Source organism: Panicum hallii, chromosome 6 (assembly GCF_002211085.1).
Source record: "Panicum hallii strain FIL2 chromosome 6, PHallii_v3.1, whole genome shotgun sequence".
NCBI lineage: Eukaryota > Viridiplantae > Streptophyta > Magnoliopsida > Poales > Poaceae > Panicum > Panicum hallii.
The window spans coordinates 42397458-42420867 of record NC_038047.1 but is presented as its reverse complement, the minus strand read 5'-3'; the positions used below and the strand labels follow the sequence as shown (position 1 = coordinate 42420867).

The following is a 23410-nucleotide window of genomic DNA, read 5'->3' as shown; positions in this document are numbered from 1 at the left end:
TAGTTACCAAATTTTTATTCTTGATAACCGATAACACTCCTACCGAGACTGGTCTAAGAAGCATGTAAACTTAATGTATGACACAACTTCTAAAGACGTGAAATTATATATGGTATAAAGTGGAGCATTGGTTGGTCGGGCAGACCAACCAAACCTTTGAAAAGCACCGGTTTGAGTGATCGAGGCATCTTGCAGCTACGAAACGAACATGGACCCGCATCGGTGGGTGGCTCCCCCACTCGTACAAACGAACTGAACCCACATCGTTGGGTAGGTGGGTGCCAAGCCGTGGGTGCAGAGGATGCACGGACGCGGCGGCACCAACAGAGCATGCGTGCTTGTTTCTCGTCCGCCGGCGCGCATGGTGAGCGAGGCCCTCTCGCGCACGCAAAATGACAAGAGATGCTCATCAAGCAAACAGCACTACACAACATCGTCAACTCCAGAGTCCAGAGACATGGGGTGCCAGACTGCCAGCAATTAATCCAACCCAAGTCTCAAGCCTTCCGACTATAAGCTAGACGACGCGTTCTTGCCGTCCCAAAATCTCTCCAGTCTCATCATCATCAGACCGAGACCAGCACCGATCGCCAGGCCAGCGTTCAGGCAGCGGCCGGTCGGTCGAAGGCAACACCACGCCTGTCCGATCCTGGTGCCCGTCCAAAACAACCAACCAGTAACAGCAGCATGAACACGGCGCTACCTTAGCTATGCTACGGCCTACGGGGACCTAAGTTTTTAATTTTTCAGTCCTACTAGTAAAAGCACCATCTGTAGTTTTGCATCACTGAACTCGAACACCGTCCAAAAGTCAGACACTGGGCATCCCGGATGCAGGGTTGTTGGGCTAGACGGCCGGCGCGGGAGGCGGGCTCCCAGGCCTCGTTGGCTCCCGCAGTTCAGATGGTACCACTTCAGGCTGATCTTCATTGTAGATCACCATCTGCTTGTTGTTCTCCGGTGGAGCTGCCCAGGAGATGGGTTGCACTGAGCCAAGAAACAGAACAGGGGATCAGATGGATGAGAACATCGAGCATGCAATCAGTTGGATGTCGAAATACTAGTCCATGTCAGAAAGCCATATGGTTGGAGAGAGCGAGGACACAAATGTCCCAGGCACAACTGTAAATGAAAAACCAATTGGCTATGACACATCAGCCAACAGCACAGTAACAAGCCATCCGTCAAAGCGCTCGTTTACTTCTACATTTGGCAAACTTTGAGGTCATGAATTCAACAGATAGTTTCAAAGGTACACCCATGCCCAACCAAAAAGGCAAACTAGAAAACATTAAATGTAGGGTGTCCAATTTATGTAATGTACATTAGCACATTACCTTCTTCCAGTTGGAGAAGATTACTTGATCCTGTATGTGTGACACCACTTTGGCTTGTCTGGGAACGCTTTCTAACATAGTCCTTTTTTAGTGGTGCAGGTGACTTGAATGAAAAATGAGATAACTCCACACCTTGTGCAATGTATTCTGGATGCTCTGCGAGGTACCTATCCAAGCATGGAATTCAAAGAATTAGATAACTAATATAAAATGCTATCATTGATCAACAATTTTCGGAACAATTGTAGATTGGTAGATAGACATTAATTGCATGTAGTCCACAATCTACATGCATCTAAAACTGGATATGAGCACTAATATGCTTAAGGGAACAGGTTACAATGAGAGTTGACCAAAAAACGACTTGACATACTTCTCAACTTCATTCGTTGATCTCAGTTGAACTCCAGTAGGGGACCTATAGTACCTGAAGTCATGAACAAAACATCAATAAGCACTCTACAATATGTATCCAAAATGTCACATATATGGGTTACAGATCATAACAAAACAAATTATGCAGCAGGGTACATAAGTTACCTCTTTCCAGTATTTCCATACCCAACATAAATCTTCAACATAAGTGATGGGGGAAGAAAAATGGTGTACAAAAATGACAATGCTAGAACATCATAAACATGATAATAACATGAATCTGGGTGAGGATTTGACTGCAGTAAACAACATCGGCAGCAGGCATAAATATATTGATTGAAGGATAACTGTTTTGTGTAATATTAAACTACAATACAAATTATTCCCATTCCTTTAAGCAATTAAAACTTAGTTTTTTATTTATTTGCTTGTTGCCATGGACTAGGAACTTAGATCATAGATTATATGTCAGCCAGGGGAAATACAACAGACAGCACAAGTATGCATATGAGAGTTCACAAGATCCTGGGAAGTAAGTAATAACTAAGACACCATTTGTTCAGAAATAAGATGTCAAACTAGAAAGCATTTAACTAGGTTTGCAGAGAAAAAATTACTCACACATCAGCAAATCTGGTGCTTCCTTCTCCTCTTATCTTAATTAACCTTTCCCATCCTTGAGGGGCCTGTGCGATGTCAGGTTTATCAATTGCCCAAAGCTTGCTGCCGTCCTGAGATACATCTGATGGATCATTGCATGTCACATCAGGCTTCCACTCACGGGCTTTTTCACAGACAAAAGGATCTTCTCGAATTCGCTCTCGAATTTCTTCATACTTCTCTTTTGTTGAAATAAGTCTCCATTTCTGGCATTTAGCACATTGAGCAGCAAAGGCTCCAATCTTCACTGATGCACGCTTTGATGTCTTTGATGGCTTCAATGGTTCAAGTGAGAAATGGCTTCCACTCTGTTCATCTTGTCCCCTATCACTTTTGTCATTCTTATAAATGACTATTTGATGTGATGCATCATCACACTGGCCACCATCTTTATCAAATGTCTTTTGTCTCTTCCTAGATGGTGGAGACACAGAGTTCTCAGTAGGACTGATGACGAAATTTTCCAGGTTTGACTCCATATTTCTTAAGGTCCTATTGAAAGTGACAGTAAAAAATTAATGTTAGAAGCTAAAATCTAAACTGAAAAGACAATGAGTAGATATGAATAATATAATACACAGTTCAACTATAGCTTTAGCCAAGATCTAACATATTGTAACCACAGTATAATGTCTGAGCCTCTTAAGTCGGTGGAAATGTCAGTATGATGCTATAGCCTGACATTGAAATTACAGCAATATAAAGCATTTGGCTTTGTAATTTGGAGAAAGACTCCAGAGAAAACAGAATTTACAGAAGGTATACTTTCAAACTGGGTTTGACAAGCCTGCAAGTCTAAAAGATCCCTAAGGAACATATATTTGATGCAAGTGGAAATGTGACCAAATATATCCTGTAGTAGAACCCAGTAGTGCAGATGAAAAATACAAAAGGGAAACAAAGCAACATAACTGACATACAAAGCACCTAAAAAACCCTATTCTTTGAAAATCTTAGACTTAATGTATATAGATTCTAGGATACTGGAATCCATGTTCACCAATATGAAAACTATATTTTACAATCAAACAGTCAACAAAAGAACAACCATTCCAAGTTGGCAACAGAGTTCTAGAGAGCATTTTACAGGAGGCCACTGTTAATAAACTCTCTATGATGTGATAAAGGAAGCATCTGCATAAACACATGATTAACTAGTATTTTCACATCCTTCTCATTTTTGCAGTATAAGGTTAGTTAATGTACTGTATAAATATCCAACATTTACAACTAACTAGAGTCAGCGTAACATCCTAAGATCTGTAGGCTAGATACCAGGATTCATTAGAAGCTGATGCCTCCTTAGTAACGGCAGGGCCTAACCAGTCAGGTTTACCAAGTTCCTTTTCTCCAAACAAGGTATCTCTCGAATCAAAATGGAAATTTGTACATCAGGTTCACTATGGTATGACATAAATTCCGAGCATTTAACAACTGAACTAACTAGCACAACATAATTAGAAAGATTCCTCCGACTCCAAGATACCACTAGCAATTAAATATTTATGAAGGTGGTTCCTCATTAGTAAGCTTAGGAAATTACCAATCTGATCCAGTTAACATAAGGTCCAGCCTAATTCCCTAACATTTAACAATTACACTAAGTAGAGCTAATGCAGCACATATCAGTAATCCATCATTAGCAATAGAAACACAGCATTAAGTTGCCAAAGTTATGTCAGCATCCCAATAACAGTAAGTTAAAGAGAAATGTTAGGAAGCTAAACACAAAACACAGCATTAAGTTTCTTGCAAGCCTGTGAGCCACTTTCTTCAGACTTGAACTTGTCTGAATGTGTTTCAGAATTTTCAGACACAAAACGCATTTACACCTGTCCATTAGCTATGTGCAAAATGGAAGGGCGAACTATAAATGTTTCTACCACAGACCTTTTGTGCACCCTTTTCTGTAACAGGTGACACACGTGAGTTTACCTTGGTCGGGAAATAAAACCAGCATTTCAATACCAATAACACATGCCCCTGGTATTCAAATAGTAGAGTGCTAATCAAACCAACAGCACAAATCATGATCCCCCCACCCTTCACACACACTTCTATTTTATATTTTCACTTCTTTCAGGCTTTCAAAACATGAATCCTATGTTCTCTATCCCTAATATCCTAAACCAAAATCCATCAGGATTTAGGCGTGTGAACACGCCAAGCACAATTATTTGGCCTTCTTGTTAGCAGGAGAAGCAACTCTCTGATTCCTTCGTCTGGAAGGTAGAAACTAGAAACAACACAGGCGCATAATAACGCATCCATCAGCACAAACTCCATCTAACATTCGATAGAATACGATGCTAACACGAAAATCCACCAGCAGAAATCTACAACCCAAAAATAACGAAGCGAAATGCGGTGTGTGTGAGTACCGCAAACAAAACCACAATGATCAACAGCAGAGACGAGGAGGAGGGAGCGGAGCGTATACTTGTAGCGCTCCCAGTAGCGGCTGCGGGGCGGCCAGATGGGCTGGTCGTCCTCCACGGGAGCCTCTGGCGGCGGCGAAGGAGACGGACCGAAATGCAAGGATGACGGCGGTTCGCCGCGGCGTGCGTCGCAGGCGGCGTCGAGCCGCCGGAAGAGCTCGGCCCGGCGGGGGTCGCGTCGAGCCGTGGTGCCCGGCGGGGGCCGAGCGCGCGCGGGCGCGCCTCGGCGTACTCCGGCTTGCTCGCGGGCACCGCCGCGTCCGCCTCGGTGAGTGACCTCGGTGCCCGCGCCTACGCGCGCGCCGTGCCGTAAAGAGGGGGGTACCGACCGGCCTGCCTGGTGACCATCTCTTTGGTTTACGAGCCGAGTGGTGGTGACTGAGAAACTGAGAAATTGAAAATTTTCTAGTCAAATTTTATAGAGAGAATAGAGTTATGGTTTCAGACCTACAACTCGGAAGGTTCTGGACACCTCCAAAGAAAGAAAATCTTTAGGGAGAGTAGTACATGAGTCTGAATTAAAACATTCCGGGTCACAACTATTCTCCACGATCTAAATATTTACGTAGCCTATTTTATTTCATATTCCAATTATTTTCCACGATCCAAATATTTACATAAATTTCCCGATCAAGATTACGTAAGGCCCTTCATAACTTAGTAGTAGCAGTGCTTCAAATCTTTTCAGATTCATGTAGAATTGTTAGAAATTAGCATCATATCTTGCAGCGTACAAGTACCACTCACAGATCCCATAAATGATAAATGAAATAAAGAAACTTCATCGGTGATACGCACGCTACCTAGAACCAATCCGAAATCTGAATGCCGCTTTTCGGCCATAGCATGGAGAGCGGTGCTTCAATCCTCTTTTCTTTCGAAACAACTACGGCGGGCCAGAGACCAGCCTGAATATAATAAATTATATTGATGCGAGGTTGTTGCATAGGCGGAGCTCCCCGTACCGTACGGTGGGGCAGCTGCCCCAGCTACTGGCGGAGCAGAGATCCTGCACCCCATCCTCCCTCCATGGCGTTTAGGTGGCCGGAGCTGGAGATCGGAGCAGCCGGCTGATGCCTCAGCGGCTGCTTGGAAGGGAGCCGTGGCGGTTTCGTGGAGGGGAGTCGTGGCGACGACGACGTAAGGACGGCTGCTTGGCGCGGCTGCAGACGTGAAGCAGCGCGCCTTGCGCCGGCAGCGGCTAATTCCGTGCAGCGCCAGCTGGTTTCTGGGCGATTATGGAAGAGCTCGATTTGGACAGGAGATACTCCGCACTCTCGATTCGATCTGGAACGTAATTCTACCCCACCTAAAATCTGAGGCGAGCTCCGCCACTGGTTGCATACAAAGATTTGTGGGAAGGCTAGGCGACCGTTTTCAAATTAACCCTGGTTTCAGATGTCTTGTACACTTTCCCATGGCCGTGGCTCCTCTTTACCTTCCGACGCCGGCGATGGACTGGACAGACACCCAGCCAGTGGTGCAAGCAGAAAGCCCGGTCGCACCGTCCCCTCCTCTCTTCCTCTCCCTTGCCCCTCCCCGTCCCTTTCGCCTAGCCTCGTGTCCATGGCTGCTCCTGTGCCGTGCTCCTCCATTGCAGCGCGGCCACCGCCAACCCCCGCTCGCCGCCTCCCTCCACGCGGCGCTCCTCACCTCAGGCCAGGTTTCGTCGCCTGACAGTTCTCTCGCGCGCGCGTACACCGCCAACGGCCGCCGCCTGCTCGACGAAATGCTGAGAGCGACGCCGTCCCGTGGCCCGGCGCCATCGTGTGAGGCTCACGCAATTCCTGGCGGCCGCGCCTACCGCGGTGGGTACCCGCCGAACGAGTTGGCCCTGCAGGTGAGCGCGCCCAGTCCGTGCCTGTCCTTTTCTTTCTGGGCCCTGTCCCCGAATCCGCCGCTGAATCAAGCCCCCGACCGAGCAGAGGGCAAGGATTTGTGAGCAGAAATCAAGCATCATCATTCATCACGCACAAATAAGGATGGGCAGCAGAGCAAGGAATCGGCGAAGGAACACGATGCGAATGGAAAACTCTTCGCTCTGTCTTTCTTACACATGGACGGAAAATATACAGACCATGCGAATACGGTAAGGTAATGTCGCAGTCGCAGCAACTAGGCTGATCCTGATCTATCTCTGCAAGAACCCGGCATGGCGAAAGGTAACCCCATGCCATCGCCAAGACGCCAATGGCGTCGATTCCAACTGGAATCGATGCACTCGTGGATTGTCCTCTACTACACTTCTAATGTCTATTGCTACCACACATGGCGTTCACCACGACCACATCACCGGGCTCGGCTGGGCCACCGCCGGCATCTGCGGCGGGGCCATGCAGTGCTGCGGCCACCGGTACACGAGCCCCTCGGCGGCGCCGTTGCCGCACGCCTGGCCGGTCCAGCGAAGGCCCGGCGCCTCGCCTTCCTCGACCTCCATCGCCGCCGCGCCCTCGTCGCCGTCGTCGTCCGCCTCCTCCGCGGCCGTTGACGGCTCCGCCTCTTCTCCCGCCGGCGACGGTGGCACCCACGGCACCACGGCCAGAGCGAGGTCGTCGCAGCCCTGTTCCTGGGCCGCGCCGGCGAGCAGCTCCCGCACCGTCCTGCTGTCGGCCTCGCGGAGCATGGCGCGTACCCAGTCCGCCCCGCCGCGCACGGCGAGGCGAGGCGTGCCCCGAGCGCTCGCGGCGTCAGACCGGCCGCCGCCACCGTACAACACCAGCGCGCCCTCCTCCTCGCCCCCGCCGCTGGCCGGCGCCGGATCGTCGTCGCAGTACACGGGCACGTCATCCTGCCCCGCCGCCGCCACGCCCTCCGCCGGCGCACCCTGGTGTTGAGGGCCGCCGGCGGGGCACGCGAGGCGGCGCATCTTGGTCGCGCGGCAGGAGAGCGGAAACCCCGAGCGGTCGTCGGCGCCGGCTTCGAACAGCTCCGGCTCATCTGCGCCCTTCCGCTTCAGCGACAGCCCGTTTAACTCCTCCATGAGCACCACCATCGTCGCCTCAGTCAAACTGCCCCGGCTCGTCGCCGTCGCTTTCTTTCCTCTCTCTCGTGGTTTCTTGCGTGCTCGAGCTCACCTTGTCGTGGAGGGGTGCGCGGTGGCGGGAGGGGACTGGAGATATATGAGCTCTGCTCGGGGAGTCGAGCGGGCAAGTGGGGAGCAAAAGGAAGCGTGCAGAAGCTTCGGTTCCAGCTCTGGAAGAGTCTCGAAGCCCCCACATTTCCACTCGCGGAGACGGGACAAGGACAGATGTCCACCATCCGGACAAAGTACTAAAATACCCCTAGCGCTGCGCACGTCACAAATGGCTATACCGTCATTCCACATAATTCGGTCGCAATGTCGCACACGGACACGGCACGCCACACGCTGGCTCGCGAGTCTTCCCCAACGCGCCGCAGCTAGTGGGCCACGGAAGTTGACAAGCGGCCCACGCTGTCTATGCATGTGCGGTTCGGCCCAACGCTTGGTGCTGGGCGAATGAGAACGTGGCCTTCAGACAAGCAAGTGTGGGCCGAGCCCGAGCCGGTAGGTCTCGTGGCCGCATAGACGTGTGGGGAGCGGTCGCGGCGCTGCTGGTGCGGGGAGAATAATACCACACCGCTAGCTGGAGGAGGACGCGGGGGAGAGGCTGGCTACATAAGGAGGGCGAGGTCCGACTGTTGAAGGCACGCAGCTGCGTGGTGAGCACAAAGCGAACTATTCTTTCGCCTTTTACTAAAGAATACCGTGTGCACGCCACAATAAGCAGCATACGCTAATTTTTGGAGGGTGCCTTCTCTTTGAGGAGGCTCCCAACAATTCAAAAATAAATCATTTCGTAATAAGGTAGATTTTGTTTAATTTCAACAAAAGTAAGATTTTGTTCAAGAATTCGGAAACTGGCTCGGAATTCCTAATTAGATTACATGATGAACATAGATTGATATTTATAGGGCTGTTCCTACTTATCATCAACATGGTTTTTGTCCTTTGTCAGCTCCACTGAGTGACCCTACAGTTGGTGAAGGCGACGGCGGCAGGTGCGGGAGCTCGAAGAAGTCGAACGTCTCCGGCGGGAGGTCGTCGAACCGCACTCCGGACTCGTCCGGGTGCAGCACGCGGCCGGCGTGCACGTAGTCGTCGTCCAGGCCGAAGAACGTGCCTGGCGGCACCACGGCCAGCGGCTCCGGGCAGGCGGCGGGGTCGACGAACACCAGGGGGTCGACGCCGGCGACCGCGTCCCTGGCGTAGTAGTCTCCGTCGAAGGGTAGGAGGGCCGTCGACGTCGGAGCGGCGCTGGACGAGCCGTGCCCGGCTCCGGCGCCGCCGTGCGTGAGTAGCGGGACGGGAGGTGGCGGCAGGCTGTGCGCTCCGAGGGACGGCGCGTTGGCGGCTCGGTGCTGATTCGCCGCGCGTGGCTCGTGGCTGCTGCTCTCGCCGGTGTGGTGCGCCGGCGTCGTCGTCCCCTGGAAGGGGATCATGTCCAAGCACGGGTCCTGGCAGAGAGAACGGAATGTTAGAGAGTTTCAGTTTCAGATACGGAATACGGAGTAGTTGACTGAAGAATGACAGCATGTTTCAAACGAAAAATTCAGTTTTTTTTTTCTCTCAAGATATGATACTAAATTGGAACTGCAGCAAATTTTGTCCAGACCACTAACTTCTTGGCAAGTTCAGAAGAAGCGAGTTGTTGCTTCAGAAACGTAGTACTGCAAATTGACAACTAGATAGAGAGACCGGAATGTTCAGTGTTTCAATTAAGTGCAGCATGGTTGAGACTGAAGAGTGACAACAATACATCATGTTTGAAAGCAGGGTAAATTTCAGCTAATTCTTTTCACGATATGATACAAATCGAAACTGCAGCAGATCATTGTTCAGATCACTAATTTCTTGGCAAGTTCAGAGGGCGTTGTTGCTTCAGAAATGCAGTGGTGCAAAATCATTAGTAAACTGAAACTACTACTCACTCAGGAAAAAAACAGACTGATGAGATTCAGGCAACGGTGAGTCACCTTCTGAGTGGGCAGCTCATAGGCGTGCGAAGAAGAAACGCTGCCGCTCTGCTTGCCGGGCCTCCGGCGGGGCACGGCCGCCCGCAGGAGCCTGGCCAGCCGCTTCTGCCGCGTGCTCCAGAAGTTCTTGACGTCGTTGTCCGTCCGGCCGGGCAGGTACGTCGCGATCCTGGCCCATTTGTTCCCCAACTGCGCCTGCAGGTCGATCACCACGCGCTCCTCCTCCGCGGAGAACTTGCAACCCCTGCAAAAGAAATTGAACAGCATTCTTCAGTGTTAGATCATGTGGGCCTCCGCAATTCCCTGTGGAGTAAAGTGCAGAGGCTGGCACGGCCAATGCATGGATCACAAGTAGTTCTTGGCCATTCAGCGTCGTGTGTGCCATCAGAAATGAAGAGGTGTTTACTGACAACGCATCAAGTAATGCATGCCATCGAACCTATGGAACAAAACTAGAGTTCCAGATCACGAGATTATTTATTTCAAAAAAAAGATCACGAGATTAGCACGCACTATCATACTAACTGCGAAAAGTTTGTCTCTGACAAAGATCACTATTGCTTCTGTTGAGACCACAAATGAAACCTCAACTGTGCAGCATCACATTGCTTCAGAAAAAAGTAAAAATTCCTCACACTGTTCTGTGGTGGATTCGTGTAGAGAAATTTATGATTGGGAGAACACAAGAGTTGGTGCACCAGAAAGCAATCGATATGATAAACCACTTCAGCGAAAACAAAACCACGTAATGGAAGAGCTCACACAGAGATGCCAGAGCGAAGAAGAGCAACCACCAACAAGGTTCTCAGGGAAGAGGACGGATGGAGCGGAGAATGAGCAGGATGAGCACCACGTACGTCTTGAGGTCCGGCCGGAGCTTGTTGACCCAGCGGAGGCGGCAGGACTTGCCGGTGCGCGGCAGGAGGCCTTTGGATCGAATGGAGCTCCACTCCCGGGGGCCGTGCTCCCGGACGTGCCGCAGCAGCACCTCGTCCTCCTCCGCCGTCCACGGCCCCTTCCTCACCGCCGGCTGCTCGCCGCCGCCACCACGGCCACCGCGCGGCTTCATCCTCGCTCGCCACCGCCGGCAGCAACGACCATACCAGTGCCCAGTGGTGGGGGCTCTCGCTCTCCTTCCTCGCCGTGCACACTTCTCTCCCGCTCCTTGCCGTGTTCGAATGAACACGAAGGCAAGGCTCGGGACAAGGCCGGTGGCCACGAACGCCCCCTCGCCCGACGATTTAGGGAGTAGTGGGGGGAAGATTTCCCGCGTGGACCCGGAGACTGGTGCTGTTGCCGGCCGTCGGATCGTGATCAGAGGGCCATTTCGGACTTGAGAATGACCGTTCCGTTCCTCTCCTCTCTGTCCTAGCGCGCCCAACGGGACACTGTAACCGCTGGTCCGACCCCCCTCACGACCCAGACACTACTCACTCACCCGACAGAGGGTTTTCAAACGAAATTCATTTCGAAGAGATTCAGGAAGATTTTTGATGAATTTCTTCCAACTGAATTTTGTTGGAGTCGTTTTTGGTATATGGGCTTCACCAGGCCCGCTTGTTTTTTCTCGATGGGCCGACGTCTTCACTCTTCTCCAGCTCATCTGCCTTACCGAGGCCTCAAGTGCTCAGGTTTGCCAAATTGAATCGCTGCTATTCTATTCAGGATTAAAATCTGTTGATGCTGGTCCAAAAAAAAAAAACTGCTGATGACTGGCATTGCTGTCCGGTTCTAGTCTCAGCGTGCCAAATTTCAGTGTGCTCCTGCCTGACGATCGAGGTCCTCACTTGCCACATTCATTCACGATTCATTGGCTGACAGTTGTGGGAGAACCGGGTTGTGCTTGGGCAGCGCACGGCTGCGGCGTCGTGCGCCTGTGATTGACATGACCCGGCGAGGGCGAAGACACCATGGAGGCGGAAATCAGTCGAAAATCTGCAATACAAAATAAACATCTTTCCTGGCGCTACAGTATAAGGGCCTGGATCCAAGGGCAAATGGCAAAAGGGTAAATGGCAAAAATTTTGCTCCTGTCACATCAGATGTTTGGACGCTAATTAGAAGTATTAAATATAGTTTAATTAAAAAACTAATTACATAGATGAGAACTAAATGACAAGACGAATCTATTAAGCCTAATTAATCCATAATTAGCAAAATTACGGTAGCATTTGCCCTTTTGCACTTTGGGGTGTTTGGATCCAAAAGTGCAAAAAAAAGTGCAAAAGAGCAAAAGTTTTGCACTTTCTATTTCTCTTTCCATTGGATCCAAACAGGCCCTAAAACTCCGCAGAACCGACTTCCCTTCAGAAAAAAAAAGCTCCTTACAGTTTTTCATGTGTGCTTGAAATGAAAAGCTACAGGGATCTGGGAAAACAAAAACTGGATCATGAAGACATTGCTTTCTGCTTTACCACCATCCGCATCTTTGATGTGTGCCAATTCACAATTCAGACAAGCAGAACTGCGGTATTGAAGCCCTGCTGGCATCATTGCTTTCTCCAACCACACATGAGCATTTCTCCTAGCCAGTTCGTTTGCTCCCCTGACCCTGATGAAGAAGCTGATTGCCAATCTGTGATAGCCACGGTTCTTCAACGCATCAATCACCTCTCAACAATCTGATTCAATCTGAACTTCAGCTACTCCTGGTCGCACACGGACGAAGCGTGGAGCCGCGACTTTGCTGCAGAGCCTCGGCTCGCCGACGGCCGCCTCCACCGCCTTCCCGTGGCTGTACCGCAGCGGCATTCTCCCCAGCCGGCGGTGGAACTCCGTGATGCACTCCCCTCTCTTCGCCCAGTGCCCCATGGACTTGGTGAGCACCATGGAGTGCCGAAACGGCTGCGCCGCCGTGTACGACCACCTCCCGCGGCCGCGGGCGAGGTCGAGGTGGTGACACCGCCGACGACGATGTCCGGGAGGCTAGCGCGTGCGTGCGGTAGCCGGTAGGATCTTTCGAGGTGACCTGTGTCATCCATTCTGGTGTAGCGCCGGGTCACGGCGGTGGCGCCGCCGGAGGCAGGCGACGCACTGGGGAAGAAGCTGAGAGGCCGCCGGAGCATGAGAAGAAACTGAGAGTCCGGCGGCCGCCGGGAGTTCTTTTTTCATCCAACCCTCTCACTTTGACGCAATAATTTACACAAAACCCCCTAACTTTGGATCGCGATTATGAATCGCGATCCAAACTACGGGGTTTACGTAAATCCCTATCCAAAAACTTATACAAAACCCTCTGATTCGGATCGCGATTATTTTGCGAACACATAATTTGCAAACTCACCCCCGCCAGCAAAATCGTCGCGGCTCCGCGCTCCAGCCAGCCGCCGGCCGGCGCCCGGCGGAGAGGCCCGCCGTCGCTTACGGAAGCCCTTGGCATGGCCCTCCTCCACTTATCCAACCGCATCCCATCGCCACTTCATCTCCTCATCAACCGCAGTTAAGAGAACACGAGCCTGACCGACGTCGAGTTGCAGGTAAAGGACTCGTCCTCGGCGAGTCGGCGTCGTGTGCGTCTACGCGCTCCTGACTCCGCGCTGCTTCGCCGCCGTCCGCAAGGGCATCGCCCATGGTGGTAGCGTCCTCCGTAGTGACGTTATTGGTCACCGGCCATGGAACCGACCGAGACCTGCTAATTCTGTCGCCATGGACAGAGTGCTGCTGCTCTGCGTTTTCTTCAGATGCCTAAATTTGATGGGCGGAGTGCGATATGATGTCCAGTTGAAGTTGCTGAACACCTACTGAATTGATGGGAAAGCATGCTTCCAACTTTCAGTTCACCAAGTTTGCAGCAAACATTCAGTACATACAGGCGATATCGCAAATAGCATTGCACTACCAGAACTTTGTTTGCAATCCTGCAGAGGAGTTAACAAGAAGCACCGACAATGAGCAATCTTGTTAACAAGCTATCGGTTATGTCAGCAGGGATTAGAAGCGCTATCCTCCTTCATGGATTGATGTTGCATTACCGCAGGACTCCTGCAGCAGCAGCAGCAGCAGCAGCAGCAGCAGGAGGGCCAGTTTTTTTGCTCCCCTGAGGCCCTGATGATGAAGCTGATTTCCAATCTGTCATAGCCACGGTACTTCAACGCTTCAATCACCTTTCAGCAATCTGATTCAACGGCCACAGGGATTTGACACCACCGCGAAGAAAATCGCAGACCTTCGGCTACTCCTGGTCGCACCGGACGAGGCGTCCCCCTTTGCTGCAGAGCCCCTGCTCGCCGACGGCGGCCTCCACCACCTTCCCGTAGCTGTAGCGCAGCGGCATTCTCCCCAGCAGGCGGTGGAACTCGGTGATGCACGCCCCTCTCTTCTCCCAGTGCCCCAACCCGCCTGTGGCGCTCAGCCCGACATCCTTCATCGCGCCTCCCTCCTCGCCCGCGCCGCCGACGTTCACGTCGTTCCTCGGGTCGCCCCAGTCCCTAATGCTGCCGGCCTCCACGAGCACGGGCCCCGCGCCGGACTCCTCGGCGGCGACGAAGTTCATGAGGATGTCCTCGCAGTTGCGCTCGCGGTCCACCACGGCCCGCGCGGCCGCGAGCTCCGGCGAGCACGAGTACCTGTAGAGGACGCCGGTCCCGAGGACCATGAACTTGGTGAGCACCATGGAGTACCGCCCCGGCTCCGCCGCCGTGTACGCCCACCTCCCGCGGGCGAGGTCGAGGTGGTGCGACCGCGGGAAGAAGCCGACGAGGGGGCCCGACGCCGCCGCCGGCTGCTGCTGCCAGGTGGCGAACGCGAAGGAGAGGGCCGCGGCGTCGGGGAGCACGTCGTCGTCGGCCACGGCCACAGCGGCGGTGCGGATGTCGGAGGGGCACGGGAGGAAGCGGGAGTTGAGGGACGCCGAGGCGGCGCGGCGGACCGTGACGCGGGGCGGGAACCCGCCGCCGCCGCGGAGGAGGACGCGGTCCGGCGTGGAGGGGTTGCACCAGAGCACGACCACGGCGAGGACTAGCGGGTGCGCGGCGTAGGCCCCCGCGATGGCGCGGAGCAGCGGGAGGCGCCGCTCCGAGTAGCCGCTCAGGAGCACCGTGAGGCGGTCCGGGCGGAGCGAGGCCGCGTCGGTGAGGTTCGCCGCGGCGCAGGCGGCATCCTCAACCACGCCACCGTGGGATACGGCCGCGCCTGCAAGCGCAACGAGGAGGAAGAAGAGGACACGGAGGAGGTGGCGCGAGCGCGGCGGCATGGACGGCGACGCGGCGGCGAGATCTGCTGGCGCCTGGCGGCTCTCGCTGGAAGCTTCAGCTCAGACGAGTTGACCGACCCCAAGTGACGCGGAGCAGATCCTGTATGGGCCCGGGCCCCGCATAGGCCTGGCGGTTGACTAGTTGACCATGCATGGCTGGCGGTGGGCCCGGCCGTAGCGATCCGAGGTGGATTTCTGTGGGTCCCGGACGTCAGACCGGGAGATCCTTTCCCTCGCAAATTTTATCCACACGAGAAGGAGCGGTGGGTGGGGGAGGCGCGAGCTCGGGGCTCCTGCTCGGATGGCGGCGCAATGGAGCACCGCGGCGAGGCTGGACCGGTGGACTGGACCCTGGCGCCGCAGCTCACCGCTGCCTCCACCGTGCCGGGCGCCGGCGCCGGCCGTGCCGCCGCGGCGGCGGGCGAGGAGGAAGGGCAGGATCGGCTGCGCGTCCGTGCCAAGGGAGCTTGCCGCGGCTGCGGAGGCGGAGCAGGCCACGCCGCCGGTGGTCGCCGACGGCACTGAGGTCAGTAATCTCGCGCATTCCTAGCTGCTGTTCGCGCTGCACGGCATGGTGCCGTACCGCCGCGCTCGTGCCTGCCAGCTCATGTTTTCCCCGTGCATCTTGTTCCAAGGAAGAAGGTGTAGCGTGCGAAGCGTGCAGCGGCGCGGGGTGGCTGCTCTGCGACTTCTGCAAGGGGAAGAAGAACAACGTCAAGTCCGAGGGCAGCCGCGTGTACCGCCGCTGCCCGACCTGCAAAGCCGTGCGTGACTGTTATTTTTTTCTGGAGTCTTGTTCATTCCAACCACTTCCTGCATCTTTTTTTCTTCTTTTCTGAATTCTGATGAACGCACCTGCGTCGTCGTCGCAGGCGGGTTTCATCCTGTGCCCGAGATGCAGGGTGTACAAGTGCGTCACCTACCCGGAGAGCAACGAGTCATGACGGGCCCTGACTATCTGAATATTTGATCACCTCGAACAATTCTTCTGCATTACGTTTTCTTTCCTCCTGATGACTGCGTTGTGGATCATCTGTCAACAGGGTGTACAGCACACTCTGTAGTCTGTACAGTTACATGCTCTGAATCCGAATGTCAGGCAAGTGCTGTTCGCCTAGCGTGGTCTTCTGAAACTATCAGTATGCAGAATATGATATGGTCTTCGGGAGCCGAATCATGTCCATCTTTCTTAGTCCATTTTACAGGCTTGCTTTGTTAGGGTCATACATGTGTACTGCAGCCTAGTGCTAAATTCTCCAGATGTTCTAACTTATTTTTATTAGATTGAGGAAAAGTTTCGGCCTTGAACATTCAAGGATGAATGCCTACAGCCCAAGTCTTACAAACCCAGCATTTAAGCTGCCAACACACACTTAACAACGACAAAGACACCGACACCAAACGCAGCACACGCTGCCAGACCAGGTTCAACACACATTTAAGATGTTCTAACTTATAACTTACCATGACACCACAAATTCGCTTAACATTTGTTGTTCCGTCCAAAACACTCGAACATGATTTGCAGATTAACACTCGAACAAGATTTGCAGATTAACATTCTATGGAGCTTTGTGTGTGTGTTATCGATGTTCTTCCACCATCCAGCATCTGGTTTTCAATCCTCTGTCTGGCACGAAACAGTTTCTTTATTCAGAATTCAGGTCAAGCCGAGACAAATATAGAACAACGAATTGGGTATCGCAGATGGTGGTAGATGTTCTATGAAACCGAAGGCAATGGTGAACACCGATGGTCTATCCAATGACATTGTACCGGAAGCTAGCGTCGGAGAATCCGAAGAGCAATGTACACGAGCTACACTGCCAGTTGCCTCGGTTTAGAGGTCGAGAATGGCTGATACTCCAACGATATGCGCTGCAAATCACTATGGGAAATGGCTACTTTGCAGAGTGTCCAAAACACTCGGCAAAGGTCCAAAAACACTCGGCAAAAGTTTTGCCGAGTGTTGCACTTGGCAAAGGACACACGGGAGAGAAAATGTCGGAAAAGGGAACTTTGCAGAGTGCATTTCGTCGGGCACTCGGCAAAGTCTTTGCCGAGCAAAGTCCCGCACTCGGCAAAATTTAAGCGCCGTGACGGAGCAGGGACATAACGGACGGTTTGCCGAGTGCCAGGTTCTCGACACTCGGCAAAGAAATAATATTTGCCGAGCGCCGGCGCTGAGGCACTCGGCAAAGATGGTTACTTTGCCGAGTGCCAAATACCTTGCACTCGGCAAAGAAGTAGTCTTTGCCGAGTGCCAGATGCCTGGCGCTCGGCAAATATTGTTTCTTTGCTAAGTGCCTTGGACCTGACACTCGGCAAAGATTCTTCAGATTTTGCCGAGTGCAAACACTCGGCAAAGATTCTTCAGAATTACCCATTTTAATATATTTTTTCTATTTCATCCACACATATATATCAGAAAAACATATATCATCACAAAGACCACGAACATCACATCTATATCACAAACATCACATCTATATTACAAACACAATCGATTCACATACATATCCCAAACCGGTTCACAAACATATTATCATTACAGACCACAAATATGCATGTCTCACAATATAGTCCATATAATCATGAGATGTCAAAAAATATGAGAAGTCTACGGAAACAGGATAAGTGATAAAAATCATGATCAAGACCTCCAACCCGGCGACCTCCAACCCGGCGTAGTTGGAGAAGCATGAGGCTCATTTGAGGCCGCCGATTGATTCTGCAAAGAGGAGAAGCGATCGCATGTGTGAGACAAGATAAATAAAGGTCAGACATAGCTAAAACTTATCCATACTCACAGGAGTAGAAAACTCAGTAGGAGGTCGAGGTGAAGCAAACAACGAAGGTGACGGAGCTACACCCGCTACAGCACCAAGAGTCTGCATGTAGGCAAACATATCCCTCATCCTGTGCTCGTTCTCCACACGTAGCCTCCTCTCTTCTTCTAATTGGGCCTGCAAAATTTTCACTCCAATGATATGATAATACAAAGAAATGGTATACAATAATCAATGAACGACGAATAAAGAAGAAATGACCTGGAATGCCTGTATCCGGTACTGTGAAGTGTCTTGCTGAGGTCGTATGCCTAGGCTCGCACTCGTGCTCCTTGATCTAATCTGAGATAGAGTAGGAGTAGAGGACGAGTCGATTGCGCCGTCTGCAATCCAATACCGCCCATGATTTTTATCTCCTCCAACCCTCATGATGACTTCTCCGTCAAGGTCCTCGGTGGCCGGATCAAACTCTAGACCATGAACCTCCCTTGCCATCGTTGTGTACGCACTGAGGCGGGTATGGACCATCGGTTTGCTGTATGCCTCGGGCCCATCCTCCGGATTGTAGTTGACGTCAGACATCGCCTTGCCCTTGTGGGACATAGCATATGCCTTCAAGAGGGAGCAAGGCTGGCCACCATGTGACGACGACCGCAAGAAAACAAGCAAGACGATTAGAAATCATGCATAATTGAGTGTTACATTAAATAAATTCATTCGCGTACCCATGCTTCTGCGTATCCGCTGAGGCTGCGACTGCCTTGATGGTGTGTTACACCTGGCATCATCGAACGCCGCTCCCGACAAGTGTTGTGCGACTCCTCCCACTTGTCGGAGCACCACTTGTGCACCATCTGTCGCCAGCACTCTTGATGCCCGAGGCACCAATAAGGAGTCGTCTACAGGGCATCAAGTATTTGACATATTAGAAGATGAAATTAAGCCTTCTTAATGTAAAAAAATGCATATTAATTTTGTTTATTTACCTGCAAGTACTGCTCCTCAGTCAAAGATATGGTTCTTGCTTCCGTTTTGGTGAGCTTCTCTCCAAGAACGGAGCCGTGAAAACTAATAATGGCTTGGATACGCGTCTCATAGTGCATATCCACGACTCGTTTCTTAAAGACTTTAGTAGCCACCACATCAGCTTTGTCCTGAAATCCATCCTCACATCTGAAGAAATCCTGCATGCAAACACGATGTATACCATTAATTTTTTTTAAGAATGTGAAATGAATGCAATGTATTTAGCACTTACCCACAGCTCTTGTTTCACCCGCTCCGCCCTGTTGTTGAATACCCTGCCATCCCGATCTTCAGCATCAGGGGCGGCGGTGTAGTGGTCGAACGTATAGGCTGGTGAAGCGTCCCCCCATCAGGGAAGACTTAAAAGTGTTGATTTATCAGTCCCAGGAGGCTGATAACACTTTTATTACATCAGATGGTACATCACCATACAACTCTACGCGGTAATGGGCAGTGAAGCGCCACTATCGCGAGGATTACAACCAAAACCCACACAACTATACTAGCTACGAACAAAGGATCATCAGAGTCTTGCGCCATGCGGAATTCAACGGTGGCCTCAACCACAGGCAAGACTGGGTGCAGGACGAAACCCTACTCGTTGTCTTCGGGGATGTAGTCTGGGTCTTCCACTGTAAAAGTAAGAGAGGGGTGAGTACAAACGTACTCAGCAAGTCCAATCACACCCACGGAGGGGGTATAACAGTAATCATATGCACAGGACAATCCAAGGATAGGTTATGGTTCATTTGTGAAAAACTCAACTGTATGCAAGGGTTCGTTTAAAAACGATTTCCAAAACGAGTTTTCTAATACCAAGGAGCACACGATTTTGATCCACACAGGATCCAAGTTTTAAACTGCTACCGGACTCCCCGTCCGCCGTAGCACACGGCACAACTGCCGGACACTTTCCAAACAACTCACGCCAGCCCATTCATTCCCAGAGAGAATCACTAGTTATGTGACCACACCATAACTTGCCCAATACCGTGGGCACGGCTATTCGAATAGGTTTTAACTCTGCAGAGGTGTGCAACTTTACCCACAGGTGGGGTACCACAGCACGAACACCTTAGTGCCGGTGCAGATCCCATCAAAGCCATTACCCACCTTAGCTAGACCTGACTAGCCATCACGGGATCCATCAAGGGGTCATTCGACCTATCTCCGAGGTTTAACCGGGGCATAAGTCACACAGAGCTTATCCCGTCTCCTTGGTCACCCGTTGCTCTCAGCTCTCCTGATGGCTATCAAGCTAACTAGTGGGATTTATGCTAAGCCGTTGCCCATACAACGGTCAAGTGGTTCGCACGACAAAAAGCTAGGTGAGATGTCACATCAACTCGGTCCTTAGGGGTGACAGGATGGATATCTCCCTTCCTCGCTCAACCACACAGGTACGAGCACACCAACGGCAATTCACACAGAAATGCCATCCATCCCGTCTAACTCGTCTTTCAAAACCACATTGTATCCCTTCCCACACACACACATTTTCTTTATAAAATCAGGTGGTCAAGGTAGGGTTATCTCAAACAAGGGTGGCTATCCTACCATGTTTTCAGCACGCAAAACCATGCAATTTTATAAAACAGGCCACTGGGTTGTGTTTATAAAAACTAGGACAGAAACATGCATCAAAGGGCGGAATGGAACTTGCCATCATCAAACTCTTGCGAGAAGTCCTGGTCGAAGCACTGTCCCTCGGGTTCGGGGTCGCAGTACTGATCCTCGTTTGCTTGGTCACACTCGGGTCCTTCCTCGTTCACTCCGTGTCCTACGACGCAATCAAACAGGCACACAATCAAGCACAAGAAGTAAAAGCTTTTATCGTCGAGCTTGAATCGGAAATAATTTAGTTACGGAGGTCGGGGCAATATCTCTGGGTGGTTTCTTAATGGCATGGCTAGAACTATACTAGAAAGGGCGTGGTAAAGTTTCGGTTCGATCGGAGGTCGTTTCGCACATAAAATGTCGAGCTAAAGGAGGTTCGGGTGGTTAAACAGGGCTCCAGGGGCCTACACGTAATTATCTGGAGGGGGTAAGGGCCTAATCGCGAATTTCTAGAAATACTCAGGACCTGCTAAAGGTGTCGGGTACATCTAGGTTTATGTAATGGAGGGGTTTGGTTTGAAAAGCTGGAAAGGATAGGGTTTCTTTTGCAAAAAGGTAGTTAAAAAGGGGGGTCCTCATTTTGGGAGAAAAGGAAAAAGGCCAGGGGCCTTGTGGCAATTTTGCCATCATCTTCCCCCTTCTCCCCGTACAGAACAGAGGAGGGGTTGAGGGGGGGGGCGCCGGCGGCCAAATTCCGGCCGGCCGGGCCATGGGCGGCTCGGGGGAATGGGGGATGAGAGGGAGGGGGGCACGGGGATCCCATCCCCGGCCTCACCTTGGCTCGGGTCGCAGCGAGGGGGGGCTGCCCACGGAAGCAGGGGCGGCGGCACAGGGTCACAGGCGGCGGCGGCGCTAGGGACAGGGGGAGAAGGATAGGGGCGGCGGTGGTGGTCGTGATGGTGGAGTGCGACGTTGGGGGGGTATTTATAGGGGAAGAGGCCGGTGAGGCGGAGAGAAACGAGGCAGTGGCGGCCGGCGGGCGGTGCGGGCGCAATCAATGGCGCTCGGCCGCTTGCGGCCGTCGCGTCACGGCGTGGCGGGGAGGACGCCGAGGCGTTGTAGGACACGTGGGGAGGGAGCTGTGCGAGCACAGGGCGGTGCAGCAGGGGGGGCAGCGGCGCCGTGCGCGGGCGCGCACAGGGGAGCGAGCGGCGGCGGACGCGGGGTGCCAGCGGGCGGCGCGGCACGCGTGGGACAAGGCTTGCGTGTGCGCGCGCAGCGCGGCGGGGCGCGGGTCCGAGGTGAGGGTGCGGGCACGTGGGCGGCGCTGTGCGGCCAGAGCGACGGCGCGCGCGATGGGGCAGGCGCGGCAGCGGTGGGTGCGTGGGAACAGAGCGTGCGCGTGCGCGCGCGGCGCGGCGCGCGGCGCGACGTCGCGAGGCGCGGCAGCGGAGGACGGCGCGGCGCGGCGCGCGGCCACGCGCGGTGCGTGCGCGCGTCGCGGCGTGGCCGGGGTGAGGCAGGGCGACGCAGCTCGGGAGCTCGGAGGGGGAAACAGGAAGGGAAAAGAAAGGGAGGGAAGGAAGAAAAGAGAAAAGAAGGAAGGAAGAAAAAGAAAGGGGAAGGAAAAGAAAAAGGAAGAAAAGAAATAGGGAGAGAAAGAGAAAAGAGGGAGAGGGAGGGAAGGAGTGCCGGCGCCGGTCGCGGCGGTGACCGCGGCCGGTCGGCCACGCGCTGGGAAACGCGCAGCGCGAGGAGAACAGTGAGGGGGGGAAAAGAAGACGCGTCGGCGCCAATCGCGGCCGCAGCCGCGGCCGGTCGGCCACGCGCGCGGTATTCGCGCGAGGAAAAGAAGTCGCGCCGGCGCTAATCCCGATGGGCGGTCGCGCGTGACGCAGAGCGATCAGTTAGAGTTAGGGTTTTGACATCGAGTCGTTTTTACGAACTAATCTAGCGCAGGATTTAATTAAGTGAATTTTCGGGGCGTTACAGCTGGCTCCGTCAGTCCACCGTACTCAACCAGGCCAGGGAAGTGTTCCCTGCACAGAAGACCGAGGATGCCATTGACGGAGCGTTTGTGAGCAGCACCTGCACTCTGCACAATCGTCCAGGATCTGCACAAATGATTAAGACCTCTTAATAGTTTCAACTTTGAATTTAAACATATAACAAGAAAAAGAAATGAAAATATAAAAAGTTACTTACTTTTCCCCTTCGGGTCGAATCAACGGGCGCCTCTCACGAGGTATCGGTCGCTTAGGGAGACTGGCGGGACCTGTACATGTGATTAAGAAAAACTATTAGTTTCAACTTTAAATTTGAACATATAACATAAATAAGCAATGAAAACATATAAAAGTTCTTACCTCGCAAGTAGACGCTCGACGAACCAGAGGCACCAGAACCAGAGGCGGTCTGTTGCGCCTCGTCCTCCTCCTTCACCTCCTCCTCCTCCTCCTGCGCCACATGGATGAATCCGTGTTTAAATTATTATAAAAACTTGATATTGACATACTACATAAATCTTTTTTAGAGAAACATAAGTTAGCACATATTATATACGTCCTAATTTTCAAAAATGAAGATAAAAAAATACCACAAACCATAGCAAACATAGCACTACCTGCCACAAACCGGGGGCGCGGCTCGGGGCGCAGCCGGCAGCGGGGGCGGGGGCGCGGGCCGAGGGCGCGGCCGGCGGCGGGGGCGGGGCCGCGGAGCCGGCGGGGTCGGGGGCGGGGCGGCGGTACAGCTAGAGTGCAAGTGCGTGTGTGGATAAGGTGGAGGGAGCCGCGCGGGCGTTAATTCAAAACCTTTGCCGAGTGCCAGATCTTGGGCACTCGGCAAAGGCCCCGATTTGCCGAGTGCCAGATCAGCGGCACTCGGCAAATAATTCACATGTTTTTATCAATTTATTGAATTTCCTGTGCTTATTGAAATTTGAACTACAAGTCACACGAATAATGGAAAACAATGAATGAAAAAATGATATTCACGTTATTGAAGGATGCGATGAGACCTTATCGAGAAAAAAATCAGAAA

General features: G+C 52.4%; 5 protein-coding genes and 1 non-coding gene across 6 annotated transcripts; 2 read left to right on the top strand and 4 right to left on the bottom strand.

The window, feature by feature from the left end:
* Positions 1–403: 403 nt before the first annotated feature.
* On the bottom strand, positions 404–5196 carry LOC112897022 (methyl-CpG-binding domain-containing protein 2-like). The gene is made up of 5 exons (XM_025965186.1): positions 4813–5196; positions 2334–2864; positions 1711–1764; positions 1338–1504; positions 404–987 (listed from the first exon to the last, which is right to left on the bottom strand). Exons 2-5 carry the CDS (start codon positions 2849–2851, stop codon positions 848–850), a joined length of 879 nt encoding a protein of 292 aa, XP_025820971.1. The 5' UTR covers positions 2852–2864; positions 4813–5196; the 3' UTR covers positions 404–847.
* Positions 5197–6832: 1636 nt separating this feature from the next.
* On the bottom strand, positions 6833–7922 carry LOC112897023. The gene has a single exon (XM_025965187.1). It carries the CDS (start codon positions 7800–7802, stop codon positions 7086–7088), a length of 717 nt encoding a protein of 238 aa, XP_025820972.1. The 5' UTR covers positions 7803–7922; the 3' UTR covers positions 6833–7085.
* Positions 7923–8482: 560 nt separating this feature from the next.
* Positions 8483–8601, top strand: LOC112898621. Its single transcript, XR_003229883.1, has one exon. It is a non-coding gene; the product is annotated as a U5 spliceosomal RNA (small nuclear RNA).
* A 160-nt stretch (positions 8602–8761) lies between these two features.
* Positions 8762–10874, bottom strand: LOC112898350 (probable transcription factor MYB58). The gene is made up of 3 exons (XM_025966684.1): positions 10663–10874; positions 9806–10049; positions 8762–9286 (listed from the first exon to the last, which is right to left on the bottom strand). Exons 1-3 carry the CDS (start codon positions 10872–10874, stop codon positions 8762–8764), a joined length of 981 nt encoding a protein of 326 aa, XP_025822469.1.
* Positions 10875–13559: 2685 nt separating this feature from the next.
* LOC112897420 (glycosyltransferase family protein 64 C3) lies at positions 13560–15062 on the bottom strand. Its single transcript, XM_025965712.1, has one exon. It carries the CDS (start codon positions 14994–14996, stop codon positions 13977–13979), a length of 1020 nt encoding a protein of 339 aa, XP_025821497.1. The 5' UTR covers positions 14997–15062; the 3' UTR covers positions 13560–13976.
* Positions 15063–15239: 177 nt separating this feature from the next.
* LOC112897410 (protein PHOTOSYSTEM I ASSEMBLY 2, chloroplastic) lies at positions 15240–16278 on the top strand. The gene is made up of 3 exons (XM_025965701.1): positions 15240–15522; positions 15632–15760; positions 15869–16278. Exons 1-3 carry the CDS (start codon positions 15298–15300, stop codon positions 15938–15940), a joined length of 426 nt encoding a protein of 141 aa, XP_025821486.1. The 5' UTR covers positions 15240–15297; the 3' UTR covers positions 15941–16278.
* Positions 16279–23410: the final 7132 nt, after the last annotated feature.